This window comes from Sebastes fasciatus, chromosome 17, assembly GCF_043250625.1.
Source record: "Sebastes fasciatus isolate fSebFas1 chromosome 17, fSebFas1.pri, whole genome shotgun sequence".
Lineage (NCBI taxonomy): Eukaryota > Metazoa > Chordata > Actinopteri > Perciformes > Sebastidae > Sebastes > Sebastes fasciatus.
In genome coordinates this window covers 26,626,485-26,641,181 of record NC_133811.1, presented here as the reverse complement: position 1 = coordinate 26,641,181, position 14,697 = coordinate 26,626,485, and the positions used below count along the sequence as shown (strand labels likewise).

At 38.8% G+C, this 14,697-nt stretch overlaps 2 protein-coding genes across 4 annotated transcripts; both read left to right on the top strand.

The window, feature by feature from the left end:
• Positions 1 to 1,369: 1,369 nt before the first annotated feature.
• On the top strand, positions 1,370 to 6,541 carry LOC141754104 (uncharacterized). 3 transcript variants are annotated; one of them, XM_074612943.1, is made up of 3 exons: positions 1,370 to 1,483; positions 3,184 to 3,250; positions 3,546 to 6,541. In XM_074612943.1, the coding sequence occupies exons 1-3, from the start codon at positions 1,400 to 1,402 to the stop codon at positions 6,095 to 6,097; spliced, it is 2,703 nt and encodes a 900-aa protein (XP_074469044.1). In that variant the 5' UTR covers positions 1,370 to 1,399; the 3' UTR covers positions 6,098 to 6,541. The 3 variants fall into 3 exon arrangements, with proteins under 3 accessions (XP_074469044.1, XP_074469045.1, XP_074469048.1); XM_074612944.1 differs by lacking the exon at positions 1,370 to 1,483 and adding an exon at positions 1,500 to 1,618; XM_074612947.1 differs by lacking the exon at positions 1,370 to 1,483 and adding an exon at positions 2,131 to 2,155.
• A 2,560-nt stretch (positions 6,542 to 9,101) lies between these two features.
• Positions 9,102 to 14,697, top strand: slc52a2 (solute carrier family 52 member 2). Its single transcript, XM_074613017.1, has 4 exons — positions 9,102 to 9,377; positions 10,813 to 11,662; positions 11,776 to 11,899; positions 12,518 to 14,697. The coding sequence occupies exons 1-4, from the start codon at positions 9,236 to 9,238 to the stop codon at positions 12,731 to 12,733; spliced, it is 1,332 nt and encodes a 443-aa protein (XP_074469118.1). The 5' UTR covers positions 9,102 to 9,235; the 3' UTR covers positions 12,734 to 14,697.

The window sequence follows — 14,697 nt, the reverse complement described above, 5'->3', positions numbered from 1 at the left end:
GCCACCTACTGACTGGAGTGTGGAACAGGAGATGTGCAGAAACAAAATAAATAAAATAAAATAAAATAAAATAAAATAAAATAAAATAAAATAAAATAAAATAAAATAAAATAAAATAAAATAAAATAAAATAAAATAAATAAAATAAAATAAAAAAAAATAAAATAAAATAAAATAAAAAAAAATGTATTATTATTATTATTATTATTATTATTATTATTATTATAATAATAATAATAATAATAATAATAATGATGAAAACTAGATTGGTTTAACTAAATCAGTTTCTCTTAAAAGCTGAATAATTTCACAGTATATGTTATCTGCTGTATTCCCCAATAGACCTGACAATGAAAAGTCCTGATGTTTTGCCTTCCTTAGTGACTGTAAAAGGTGATTCCTCTGGATGCTGTAATTCCTGCAGTGTATCAGTACATGTTCGACAGTTTCTGGTTGATTACAATATGTGCATTTCCCAGTTGGGTGCTTGCCTATTCTATATAATGTATGGTTAAGACCTGTATGTCCGATTCTCAGTCGAGTGATGACATTTTCTTCCCTTCTTTTCCAGCCCACCTTTCTCCCTCCAACATGTTTTTGTATAATGTACATATGCCTTCCAGTTTCCTGATCATCCCAGTACTCCTGCCATACTGTTGGTGCATATGTCTTGATGATCTTCTTCTTCTCTTTGGTGTTTTTCTCGGCAGCTATTCTCTTCTCTTCTCTTCTTCTTCTTCTTCTCTTACTATAGCCATGCTTTTTTTTTTTTATTAAGAAATTTGCATTACAATATGGCATCGTACAGACCAGTCCACAACTACAAGGGAACAGACAAGCCTGGAAATTGGCGTACAGTGCATAAGAGTGTGGATGAAGAGAGAAAAAGAAACCCCAAAACAAACAAACAAAAAAACAAAACAAAAACCAAAGTAAGGGAATGTGTGAATAGTGCTAATAGTGCTGTAGGGGTTCTCTGTTAGGTGAAGGTCCTCAACTAACACTGAAAGCTTCATAGCATTTATTTTTCTTCATATGTTTCAGAGATGAAAAGTAAAGACACAGCTCCTTGTGAAAGACAGAGAAATTTGGTCTTGACTTCAGCAATCTATTTTTATGTATAAAAAAACTTTCCAAAAATGATTATGGAATTGATTGCCAGGTCATGTACGGGATCTTTCACAATCGTACCAAATATAACATTTTCCTTTGTTAGATTAGAAAAATTTACAATTTAGTGGACTATTATTATTACATTATATTATAAATATTATATTATATTATTATTTAGGCACTATTAATGTTCTTAAGAGACACAGGATTGGAGGGTAGAATTTAAGAGTAGCAGTAATGTGTAAGATGACATGAAGTTACACAGTCTTGTACAGTAGGTGGCGGTATGAAGCTTAAAGCTGGTTGCGATCCGCCAGAAACCAGAGAAGAAGGAGAAACTAAAGCTCCACGGTGGTGTTGTAGCTTCTGGGTAAGAACTTTTAAATGCTACTTTTACTGCTCTTACATTTGAAATTATTTGTAAATGCTACAGCATGCAGCACAGCGCATCTGCTCTGGTATTATTCACTGATTATTGTAGTAAATAAAGCTGAATGTCCTGCAGGTAAAGTTGGTGCTAACACTAGCAAGTTGCTCACTGAAGGGCTAACATCAGCATGCAGATGTAATGCAGCATCATAGACTAAGCTACTGGAGTTACCCTGCACAATACTCACTTTTAACAGTCTCTTCTGCACTATATTCATTGTTTTAGTAGTCCTGTATCACACTTGTTACCCTGCACTATATTCTCCTTGTATTTTTGTATCTGGTATATTTTTTTGTACTTTGTACTACGAACCTTTTTAATGCCCTTTTACTAACATATTTTGCACTATGGAACTGTGATGCTGGAAACTTGAATTCTTGAATTTTGGAAGTCTATCTATTTCTCTATTAGCACTCATTTGCAGATGTAGCTTGCATTCTGTAAGGTTCTGCTCACAGTTAGAGCCAGTAAACCAAGGAGATTGTCTTGGGTTGTTATTGTTGTATATGTACATTATGGTAAAGAATGAAAAGTCTTATTTTTGCAAGTGTACTGCTGTAAGTAAATCCAGTTGTGGTGGATGGGAGGGAGGGATTCCCCAACTCCCACAAGGTGACACAAAATAATAAGATAAGATTCCTTTATTAGTCCCGCAGTGGGGTAATTTGCAGTGTACAGCAGCAAAGGGGATAGTGCAAAAAACAAGATGCATCAGCTAACACAGTAAAAAAAAAAGAGAGAAACAAAATATGAACCATTTAAATAGAAGGAAGTGTAAAAATAGGAGCAGTATATACAGTACTGACAAAAAACAGACTATAAACAAAATTGCACAAGTGGAAAATGATATTGCACAGTGAGAATGAAATTTTGTTTTTGGTGTGTAAGTGGTCTACTGGGAGCAGTGCTGGTTGTGGAGTCTGACAGCTGCAGGTGTGCACTAATTTTCCAGTTTATTAGGTATACCTTTCTAAAAAATAATACAGTCTAATACAATGGTGTTGAGTTATGATGATTGTCCGTCCTCTTTATATCAATGAGAGTAGACTAAATGTTAGAAACACCTCTCAGTACTAGGGATGTCACGGTATCAGAAATCTAGTAGTCGATACCAATACCTGTGAATTTCCACGATTCTCGATACCCAATTCAATACCATGGTACAAAAAACAACAACAACAACAATAAATCCCATGTAATTCAACACGTACTCTTTTATTAAAAACATTTGAACATTAAAAAAAACAGGCATATAGCCTTTAAGTAATAAATAAAAATAATTGACCCATTTTGTTCATTTTGGCGTATCAGCGGCGTGTTATCAATCGATAGTCAGACGACGGACGCTACATACTGACCGTGAATGCATCTGGTCTGTCAGCTCAGAGTAGCGGGAGTAGGGGCAGAGGATTTGTGGTCGAAGTGAAAAGCAAACGCACAAATATTTGGCAATATTTCACGTTTAATCTGAATGCCATAAGGGAACCATTACTTCAACAATTGAACTATTCAGTTTCACAAACTAATTTTCTCACAGGTATGATTACACATGGATACTGTACACATCCCCTTCTTCTTTAAATGGTTATGATAGATGATGAGGATTGCAACTCTTTTACTGTGTTTCTCTTTTAAAACAGCACACAATGGAGGAGCGCCAAGATTTCTCCCTTAATGGCAAAGCAGTTGTAACTGACGTTAATCTGAGTAAGTAAAGTGGACATGTAGTAAAGCTGTTATTAAGATGACTGTATCACCCAATTCTCTATATAATATGTTACTGAACATTTTTCTTGCATTCTTGTATTTTTTAAAACATAACCCCCGTACTTTCAGAAAACTTTGCATCTCCAGTGGATAGATTGTTTTTTTATACAAAAGCACAAATTAATAAATGTAATCTAGTACAATGACAGCAATCCCCACCTCCTCCCATCCTGCAACCTCACCTCTCTGTCAACCACTACTTTTCTGCTCACTTGCCAACTTTTCTGTTTTTCAGAAGATGAGTACTATTGGAAGCTTGTTGCAGACTTCATTGGTCCTCAATCGGGAGAGGGACTAGAGCTTCAAAAGTCACCATGCAAGAACAGACTTTTGATTCAAGTAGGACTCATGAGAGAGGACAATAACTTTCCGTGGATTGCCATTGTAGACTGGCTACAGAAGAGTTTCCCCCGTCACCAGTCGGCTGACTTTCGTCGTTTGATCGAAAGAGGCATCGCTACAACATTGAGTCTTGGAAGTGATGGCAGGCTGACCTTCCTGAAGTCAGACGTCAACTTCAACTTTGTCGGCCCAATATGTGACAGCATCGGAGTTGAGCGACAACATCTTTTGGAAATGAGGGATTTTTCAGAGCGAGCACAGTCAATCGAGGTTACAAACGGATTGATTCTTGAGTTGAGCAACTTTGTCACCAGGGAGAAAATCGCACCAGTTGTTTTGGTGACATGGCTTAGAAACTTCAACGCTGACTTTTGTAAGAATGGGGATATTCAAAAGGCATATAAAGTCCTTAGAACCAAGATAAAAAAGTTAAAACAGAATTACCGCAACTATGAAACAAGGAGTAACAGGAGGAATGCAGCGATGGAAAGTTTGCTCCAAATTCCATTTGAACTGGTGCGGAAAAAGACGCCAAAAGTGATTGTGAGGAAACGCATGAAAAGAGAAGACGCCATACCTTATGAAAAAGTTATAATCAAGGAGGAATACGAGACCTATGAAATCATGCAATATGACGACTATGACGTGAACAGAGGAGGGGTGAAAAAGCTAATGCCGCAAGACGATGTCGATGAAAGTGATGAGGACATGGATGACTCCAACAGTGAAGAAGAAACCTCAGATAACAATCACAAGTCCCTGACCCTGCTCGACATTGCAATGGAGTCTGTCCAAAAGCTGTCAAGCGTGTACGGTGGAAAAAACGAAGCCTGCAAGCAAGTTTGCTTGGATCTCCTCAAAAACCAGTATGCTCTAACATGCAAGGAGCATCCGGCCATGGCAGAGTTTGAGAAAAAGCTTGACACGCTCTGTGAAGACATTTCACTCGTTTACCCTGTGGTGTTTTTAAACTGCAACGCCAATTTCCTCGTTGAGGTTCATGATGCCGTGGAGCAGCAGATCATGAGCTTTGAAAAAGAGATCATTAGTTCGACGGGAGAGAGACTAGGCCGTGACAAACTTCCAAAATTCAAGAACTTTGTGAATTTCTCCGAAAGTGCCACCTCACGCTACATCCACATGGCTTGTGACATCTTAAGCCCGAGCACCCCTGGCACGCAGAACTACAGGAAACACTGGGTGGCTTTCTGTGAGGAGAAGAGAAATCCCTCCAGACTCGCAGTGAATCAGTCAAACCCATTCAACAACTACTTTGAATCTGCAGCGGGTCTCACCCACCATCACAAAGAGATGGCTCTCTTCTTCTCTGATTTGCTGTCGATGACCAACGACGAATGTCCAAACATTATTCTGGAGTGTGTTGTCGCTGATGCCACAGATTCTGTGATACAGAGCCTTGTGTGCGTCCTGTCTATTGTTTACTGCAAAATCCTCGGCCCTTACTGGCAGCTTCTGAAAAGCGGAGGCGAGTACTCGCTTTTCAGCCAGTACATACTCTGTCTCTACCAAAAGTTCCTCGATTGGTCCAAAAATCCTTCAATGCTGCTGGAACCCGAAGGCTCCACAAACGTTTTTCTGCAGTTCCCGTTGCAGGAGAAGACCTTCGATGGAGTGTTCCATTTCTGTGGCCAGTGGCACACAAGTAGGGACCTGATCAGAGCTTGCCTGAAGAGGATAGTAAAGGTGATTGCTGGTGTCACTGAGGAACACCTGAAGGATTTCCTGCCAGGAGGAACATTTGCTCATGTCCCCTCGCCAGATTTGAGTTTACAACTGGTAAGTTGCACATTCTCCGTCTTAATGGCGGAATATCCTTCCAGCCAAGAGTCCCCTGGCACGAAGAAAAAACCCCACAAGTCCTCCAAATGCTCCTCACACAAGAACTTGGATAGCTCTCATGAAGATGATGACCGATCTGGTTTATCTGACGGCAGCTCCGACGAATCTTCCGATTGGCAAGCTAGAAGGAATACCCCCGTTGACCAAAAGGATGCCTACAGTCCGCCAATGAAGAAAGGTCTCATTGTTAAAAAAGAAAAGCTACCAAAGGTGCAGGAAGTGCGTGAAGAGAACATGGATATGGGCTACATAACCGCTACAGTGCAAACCAACGGAGGGCCGTGCAAGTCGCAGCAAGATGTCGACAAAATGATGCTGCGTTTTGACGGGAAGACCCGGGCTGAGAAACGGGAAGCGCTCCGTTGCGAGATCTTGTACCAGAAAGTGGTCCTGAACAACACGGATCGAAACTTGTATTGCGATTTCGAAAACGGCACACAGATGGCGTTGAAGCTGAAGCTCACACTTCCTCGCGTTAAACCTGGGTACTCTCTCGTTTTGGCGCCTAAAAAGACAAAAACAAGGCGCGTGTTCCAAAACGCAACGGATGCTGCAACTGATTTGAATGAAAACAGCGGCACATGAGAGCTTTCGTTGTGCAACACTAAAAAGTGTGATTATTGACGGATAGAGGATGATGTGATCATGTGACTTCCTCCTGCGATTTTACAGTTGCAAAATAATCAGAAATACACACAATGACCTCAATCTTTCCACACAAATACAATAGAATGTCTGATTCTGTATATACCAGATGCAGCTGTCATACGTGTTACATACTGTATTTTCAATGCCAATAGTTGAAATGATGAGGTTTGATTATGTAGCTCTTATACTTTTCATATGGTTGTATAGTTTGCATAATGCTGTATTGTAACGAGGCTTTTCTAGAAAGTAAATTTTTTTGTTGCTGAGAAGGAAACTTCTATTTTTTTACACAAGATTGTACCATTTTGATCATGCAGAGGTCAGTCGATAAAGATTTAAAGATGTATGAACCACTGACACAATAAACTCCCTTTGTTCATATTTTGTTGTTTCCTTTGTCAACCTGTGTGATAATCTAGGCCAGGGGTCAGCATCCTGTAGCTCCGGAGCCACATGGCTGAGAACCTTTAGCTCCTCTCCAGTGGCTGCCTTTGGATTTAAAAAAATGGAAATGAATAACTGTTTTGTTTACATTTTAATTTTTATGTATCATTGTTGTAGGTCTATGGTACGATGGAGTATTAGGGCCACTCTGAGGGGGAAAAAAACCCCTGAGATTTCAAGAATAAAGTCATATTACAACAATAAAGTCAAAGGTTTACGAGAAAAAAAGTTGTATTATGAGAATAAAGTCAATATTATAAAGTAGTAATTTTACGTGCTATTTTCTTTTTTTCTCGTAAATTTATGACTTTATTCTCGCAATATTACGACTTTTTTTTCTTGAAGTTATGACTATTCTGGAAATCTCAGATTTTTTCCCCTCAATGTGGCCTTAATACTATTACCTAGTGCATTTGCACTTTGGCCCTCACTGCATTAGACATATACTATATATGTAGACTATAAACTGTGTTGCCTTCATCACAATGCTTAAATGTTTTGCGGCTCCAGACAGATTTTGTCTGCCTAAAATGGCTCTTTTGATAGTAAAAGTTGCTGACGCCTGATCTAGGCTAATGTCTAGTTACTGAGACAAGAGTTCAGTGTTGCAAAATCAACCCAGCTTTAGTTCTGACTATTTTCCTCCGTTAGTCAGGGTTTTGGTTTCGTCAGTCACATAATAACACTTGTGTTTCTCAGATTCAAAGGGTTATTTGTGGTTGCATCCACGTGTCAGCAGTGTCCATGAGTTCATTGCTTATAACTAAAAGTGTTGACTGGGAGGAACTCAAGGAGAAAAGGGGCTTATTGGGGGGCACTGTGCCAAATGTCAAGGCCTTAATTAATTCATTTTCCCAAATATATATTGTCAAAGAAAGGAACTAAACTCACTATGACTCCTAGAGAATACCAACCATTTGATTTGATGTTATAGTTTTGGTGGTTGCTTTTGCAGTTGTATCTAAGCAATAGATAGCTTTGATATATCAGAATCAGAATCGTGTTTGTTGCCAGGTGTATCAAGTATACACTAGGAATTTGCTTTGGATTGTTGGTGCAAATAAGCAGTAATAATAACAATAGAATAGTTAAAAACCTTAGAATAAAATAAGAATAAAAAAACTAAAATTGTACAAATATAAATATGATATTTATGTCACCATATACAGTGTAAACATATTTACAGCCAGATAAAAGTCCCCAAATTTGAAATTTTTAGGGAAAAATCTTGCTTTTGAATGAGGTGTCTCTAAGACACCGCCCACGTCAGTTGTCAGGTGTAGTAAAAACGAGCCCACCCATTTCATCCAACCGGTTCTTCACGACGAGTTTTTGAGTCGATGGTGCCTTCAGGATCCTCGGAAATCTTAACACCGCGTTTACTGGATCCACAGCAAAGAGGTCATTGTCCACTGCAACCACTGATAAGAGCCGCAGTCTCACACTAAATTGTTATGTTTAAGTATTACTGAACTGGTTTCCTTTTTTAGGCATTTTAGTTAATGAAAAATTTAATTGGAAAAAAACATAAATTTTATTTGTAATAAAACTGTGAAGTCACTAGGAATCATCAGCAAACTAAGAAGTTTCATACATGTTTCTTGTTTATTAACCTTATATTATTCCATGATTATCCCTATTTGATTTATGGTAATATTGTTTGGGCAAATACATACCCCTCCAATCTTCATAAACTTTATTTATTGCAAAAACGATTTGTAAGACTGGTAACTTTGTCAAACTCTAAGGAGGCTTCTGCTCCACTGTTCAGGAAACTGAACATTCTTTCAGTTTATGACAAAAATATTCATCAGATATATGTGTTTATATATAAATATATGTTCTTGCCTTCTTCTTTACCATCATCGTTTAGGAACTTCTTTAAATCTAATTCTCAAATTCATTCACATAATATTAGACAGGTTAATCATCTTCACCTGGACATGGCCAGTACTCCCTCAGATATCGTGGTGTACAAATATGGAACACCAAAATAAATGTTATCAAGAGCTCGTTATCCTTAGAACATTTTAAAAGGAAAATATCATCATTTAATTGATGGTGTCTAATTACAGTATCTTTTGATATGTTTAGATACATTTTCTTTTTTTCTGTACTGTTTTTTTGTATGTATTTCATTGTTTTTATTGGATTGTTTTCCACTGTTTGGTTAGGTTTTTCTGCACATTTTGTGTAATTATTGTTGTTGTTTAACTTTTGTTGTATTTTTAAAATTATGTTAGTTCAGATCTTTCTTTTTTTTTTGTTATTGTTTTTTTCTCCTCCTGGGGTTGGGGGGGAGGTCGTTTGTATAAGCCTGTGGCTTCTTGACCTCTACTGACACACTTATTTTTTTTTTTTTTTTTTTCATTGACTGGATTTTGTATATGTACAAGTAAAAAATAAAAAAAAAGGAATTAATTAATTAAGAAATTAAAAATGAACTGGTTCACAAGGCACTTATGAACTAGGAATTTCCGAGGGGTAAGTGAAGGCAACCGGAGGGGCGGTAACTTTGCGTAGTGTCCTCCATTCTTCAAGTGAGGAGGAAGAACACGCTCGTTGTGTTCTTACGCAAACAAAGTCAAACAGGTTCCCAGTAGGTTCTGTTGGTCCGGACTGAGCGGCACCATGTCGGGTAGCTGGTGGAGCAGCTGGTGGAGCAGCGAGGCGGTGACTCACGGCCTGGTGGCTCTGTTCGCGATGGGATCCTGGATCTCCGTCAACAGTCTGTGGGTCGAGCTGCCGGTGGTCGTTAACGTGCTGCCGGAAGGTCAGTCAGTCAGTGGTTCAACCTCTGGAGAGAACAGATGTTACCCTTATCTGGTCTATTAGATTAATGCTTTTATTTAAACGTCGGACCTCTTTGCTTTATTAGTGAATATCTGGTGTGTTCAGTGGGACTTTAGCTGAAACCTGGAGGTGTTCGCTTCTAACTAATGATCCTAGCAGCTACAATTCAGAATTACGAAATATCAACTGTAAATATGTAGATGTAGTTAGGGGTACAATAATATCAATTAGCTAATAAAATAGTATACAGAATAATGCACATTATTTTTCCTCTATCCAGTGATGGAATAACTAAACCTTAAAGGTCCCATATCGTGCTCATTAGCAGGTTCATACTTGTATTTTGTGTTTCTACTAGAACATGTTTACATACTGTAATGTTAAAAAAACACACTATTTTCCTCATGCTGTCTGCCTGAATATACCTGTATTTACTGTCTGTCTGAAACGCTCCGTTTCAGTGCATTTCAACGGAATTGCGTTGCTAGGCAACAGTTTAGGTCCATGTTTACTTCCTGTCAGCTGATGACATTCACATACACTGCAACAGGAAATAATCTGGGACACATTTAGAATGTTTCTGTTTCAAAACCGTGTAATGGTCTAAATATTGTATATTTGTGACATCACAAATGGATAGAAATCCTGACGGCTTGTTTCAAACGCGCAATTTCTGAATACGGGCTGTGTGTATTTCTCCGTATAGTGAGTGTTTTGATACTTTCACAGTATTTATAAAGCACTTAAACCTGCTTTATAATATAAAAGACCTGAAAATCTCACTTTTTACAATATGGGACCTTTAAGTTAAATTTAAGTAACGATGCTCAGGTAGCTGTTACTGTATTTGAACGTACAATTTTATGCTACTTCAATCATGTTTCTTCAGTACATTTCAGAGGGAAACATATTTATTACTCCACTACATTTATTTCTAGTTATTACAAGTATGTTATCAGTTTCAATCCATGATGTAGACTTTTTTATAGTCTTATTAATGTTATATTACGCAACAGTAAGTTAATAGTTAACACTCTGCACCTCCAACAGCTACAAAATAAAAATACTGCTTACACAGCAATAATATATTTTATAACACAGAGGTCACTTGTGTACTTTTAATTTTGATGCTTTATATGTATTTAGCTGTTTTATACTTTTACTACTTACTTTTTAAAAGATTTATCATGCAGCATTTATACTGTATTTGCAACAGAGTATTTTACTGTGTAGCGTTGTAGCGTGTAAGTAATTTTTTCTATCAAGTTTGAGTTTGTTAGTATTTCTAAAAGCACCAGTTGTCAATCCCAAAACATTATTATATATTTTTTTATTTTAAGATGTAATAATATAGTAATGTTTTTTCCCTATTCCTCATCATTCCCCTAACTGTTAGTTGTCTTTCCTTGTTTTAGAGTGGAACCTGCCTGCCTATCTGTCAGTGCTGATAGCGTTTGGGAACATTGGTCCAATAGCAGTGACCGTCACACACCACTGTGCTCCAGGACGTTTAAACGAACGCATCGTCATCCACTGCATCCAGGTGCTGGCGGTGGTAGCGTCCGCTCTTCTGGCTATCTTCTGGTCACACACCGTCACGATAGCTGGAGAAGAAAGGTCACTGCTGTTCCTGATCTTCACCTTCGTGTTGTCTTTTGTTTGTTGTACGTCCAACGTCACCTTCCTGCCTTTTATGTTCAGTTACCCCCCTCAGTATATTCGTACTTTCTTCATTGGCCAGGGCCTCAGCGCCTTGTTCCCTTGCATTGTGGCATTAGGGCAAGGCGTTGGCAAGCTGGAGTGTAAAACTGTGAATGGCACGGTGCAGCCGGAGTATTTGGAGGAGAACTTTCCGGTGCAGAACTTCTTCTGGTTTTTGTGTGTCATGCTGGTGATCTCAGCTGTGAGTTTCCAGGCTTTAATGCAAAGACGGACAGCGTCGCAGGAAAATGCACCGCCGCAGGAGACTGACGATGCAGCGGCGGCAAAAAACGGAGAGGAAACGCACCCTCTACACAACGGAGGGATACCGGCGTCTGAGGATCAGGTGCAGCTGGAGGAACCGCCGCAGACATTTTGGACAAGGCGGAACATCTACCTGCTGTCGCTGCTCGCGGTCTCCAACGCCCTCACCAACGGGGTGCTGCCGTCTGTGCAGAGTTTCTCCTGTCTGCCCTATGGACGCATGACCTTTCACCTCTCCGTGGTCCTTAGCAACATAGCGAACCCCCTCGCCTGCTTTCTAGCTATGTTTGTTGTCCTGAGGTGAGAAAATACAAGAGCAATTGAACACATACATTACTTTTAAAATAGTAATAGTTTTTTCTTATAAAAACTTTGGCTACAGTGTTTTGATTGGCCCCGTTGTTATCTTCCAGGTCCTCCACTGGTCTGGGCGTCTTGTCTCTAGCAGGGGGAGTATTTGCTGCGTATCTCATGGCGTTAGCAGCACTCAGCCCCTGTCCTCCACTCCTGGGAAACTCTGCTGGCATGGCTTTAGTGGTGAGTGGCGATGCATATTTATTTCTAGAGCTGCGTATCGTTTAAAATGGATCGGTACCAAAACAACACTTTCTTCAATACATTAGTTTGAGAATTATTATCTTCTTCAGGTAATAAAAGTCAAAGTTGTCAAAACACAACTGTGTTAGAACTTTGCCTAAATGAAGTCGTCTAAAACTGGCAACATTTAGATTTAAATTAAGAACTCATCAAAAAATCTGAACGTTATGAATATGACCAGACATTTAATACCATTTCCTACTCTGCGACACATTTCAGTCTTTATGAAAGAAAGTATTAACCTGTTCCTTTAAGAAAACGTACAAATAGACAAAACATAAGCAAATTAAGAAACCATCTTCACCAATTTGACAAAACACGTGCATCATTTAGAAACAAGGCTGCAAAGTGAGAAAACACGACGTGCTGCAAGTAGCACAGACGACAGTGGAAACTGGTTCCAGGGGACACTTGAAGAGTGATGAACACGGCTGAGACACGCTTCATATTTCTCACCAGATTCTTAAAATACAGAAGTTCTAGCCTCATCTGTTTTTTTCTTCTCCCTGTTCAACATGTCCACCACTGATTTCCGCTACTTGTTGTTCCCCCTTACAGGTCATATCCGGGATTATTTTCACCGGCCTCTTCTCCTATCTGAAGGTGGTGATCGGGACTTTGCTTCACGAGGCGGGTCACGCTGCCCTGCTGTGGTGCGGCATCTCTATCCAGGCCGGCTCCCTTATCGGAGCCCTCACCATGTTCCCTCTGGTCAACGTCTATCCCGTTTTTAACCGCTCTCAAGAATGTGTGGATAACTGCATTTATGAGTGAGATATGTAATGTTTTTTTTTATGAATTCAAGTTTTTTTATAGACACAGTTCCCATTCATTCGCCGCAGGACAACGACTGTTTTAACCCAGTTTTTTGGGGCTCCTGAGTGAAGAACCAGATCCGTCTTGTTGATCCTGCCACCAATGAGGCATCCTCTCGTGATTCAGAGGCCTCGGAGCCGGTGAAAACATTCCCAGATAATGGAAGCATTGTGTAGCTGCACATTGGTCCAGGGGGATGTAAAATGCTTATGATGTAGTAATACCACAAGTGCTTTGTGTGCTATTTTGAATCTCTATAGTTGTTTACTGTACCACAAACAACAGCTGATGGATTTTATTTCCCACAACAACAAAATCACGTGAAATGTTATTTCCTCAGGGACACAATTATTAACTTATTCATCCACATTGTTGCTCCTGAATCTAAATATTCACACTGTTAGTTGAACACTACCTGAAACATCCATACAGAACGGCAAGTATTTTATTTTTTTTTAATTTCAGTGACTATTTTCAGATGTTTGTCTACCTCTTCCCTTTAATTCCACATAAGCTTATAATATGATTTTATTTACAGTTTTATCAGAGTCAGATATACAACACAGTTGTGCTGAAGTCAGCTTTATGAAAACTGTATAACTTGTAATGCGGTTACTACATGCAGCGACATTCCTTGATTTCACGCCAAAATAATTTTTTCTGTGCCTGAAAAATGTTGACCTTCATCACAAATTTCCATTTCCTTTATATTTGACTGTGTTTCTCATGTTTTATACATTATAACACTAATAATATTTGTATTCATTGCAGATATACAGTAATGTTATTTCACCTTAAGGGAACAATAGCTGACCTAGCAAAGTAACGAGTGAACAGTTTTGGTAAACAAGGGATTGTGTCATCGCAGGCTTTGAAATATAATAACTATAATGATGTATATCTTTGATATGCACTAACTAATGCCTTGTAAGGTAACTGTATTAACCGTGCTGCTACATTACATCAGATTGAATAACTTCATTAAACTCCACAGAAGTTTTACAGAGGAAGAATATCTGTTAATGTTGCCTTAACTTTATGGTGCTTTTTAAAGGCATTAATCTGTTAAACTCTGTGCTGACTACTAACTGTTCAAACTGATTGTTTGAACAGTAAAGTGATTGATGGTGCTTTTTGCTTTTTTTTATGACTGTGGTATTTTTTGTTGATTTTTTTTAGTTGATTGTCAAATGGCTGCGGTTAAAGGGACAGTTCACCCCCGAAATCAAAAATTCATATTTTTCCTCTTACTTTTAGTGCTATTTATCAATCTAGATTGTTTTGGTGTGAGTTGCCGAGTGTTGGAGATATCAGTCGTAGAGATGTCTGCCTTCTCTCCAATATAATGGAACTAGACGGCACTCGGCTTGTGGTGCTCAAAGAAAAAAAGAAATGCCAACAGCAATATCTCTTTCCCAAACTCATGACCCGGTTACTCAAGAGAATCCACAGACCTTGTGAGCAGTTTCTTTTAGGAACTATTTTCTTTCTTCTGAACTACACCAACCAACCGTATCACAGCGCAGAAGGAAGCGTGCATCTGTACTCTATACTGCCAGCTCATCTAGCACCACTAAGCTGGCTAACGTTACAGCTCAGCAGGAGGACGCCGTCAACATCTTGTGTTGTCACGAGAACGAGCCTCTCGTCGATGAGTAGATGCTCGCTTCCTTCAGCGCAGTGATACGGTTGGTGGGTATTGTTCGGTAGAAAGAAAATAGTTCTGACATGAAACTGCTCACAACGAGGTCTGTGGATTATCTTGAGTAACCGGGTCATGATTTCTGGAAAGAGACATTGCTGTTGAGCCCTACAGGTAAGAAGATAGATATGTATCTTTGATTTTAGGGTGAACTGAACCTTGAAGTGTATAATGAAGGCTATGAAATGACTTGTAAACAATAAAGAATTGTTGAAAAGGT

What these genes read in the sequence shown, in the direction of transcription:
- slc52a2 (XM_074613017.1), top strand. Translation starts at nt 9,236, where the DNA reads ATGTCGGGTAGCTGGTGGAGCAGCTGGTGGAGCAGCGAGGCGGTGACT. An exon ending in CGTTAACGTGCTGCCGGAAG is followed by an intron (nt 9,378 to 10,812) that starts GTCAGTCAGTCA and finishes TCCTTGTTTTAG; the next exon opens with AGTGGAACCTGCCTGCCTAT. An exon ending in GCTATGTTTGTTGTCCTGAG is followed by an intron (nt 11,663 to 11,775) that starts GTGAGAAAATAC and finishes GTTATCTTCCAG; the next exon opens with GTCCTCCACTGGTCTGGGCG.
- LOC141754104 (XM_074612943.1), top strand. Translation starts at nt 1,400, where the DNA reads ATGAAGCTTAAAGCTGGTTGCGATCCGCCAGAAACCAGAGAAGAAGGA. An exon ending in GGTGGTGTTGTAGCTTCTGG is followed by an intron (nt 1,484 to 3,183) that starts GTAAGAACTTTT and finishes CTTTTAAAACAG; the next exon opens with CACACAATGGAGGAGCGCCA. An exon ending in TGTAACTGACGTTAATCTGA is followed by an intron (nt 3,251 to 3,545) that starts GTAAGTAAAGTG and finishes TCTGTTTTTCAG; the next exon opens with AAGATGAGTACTATTGGAAG.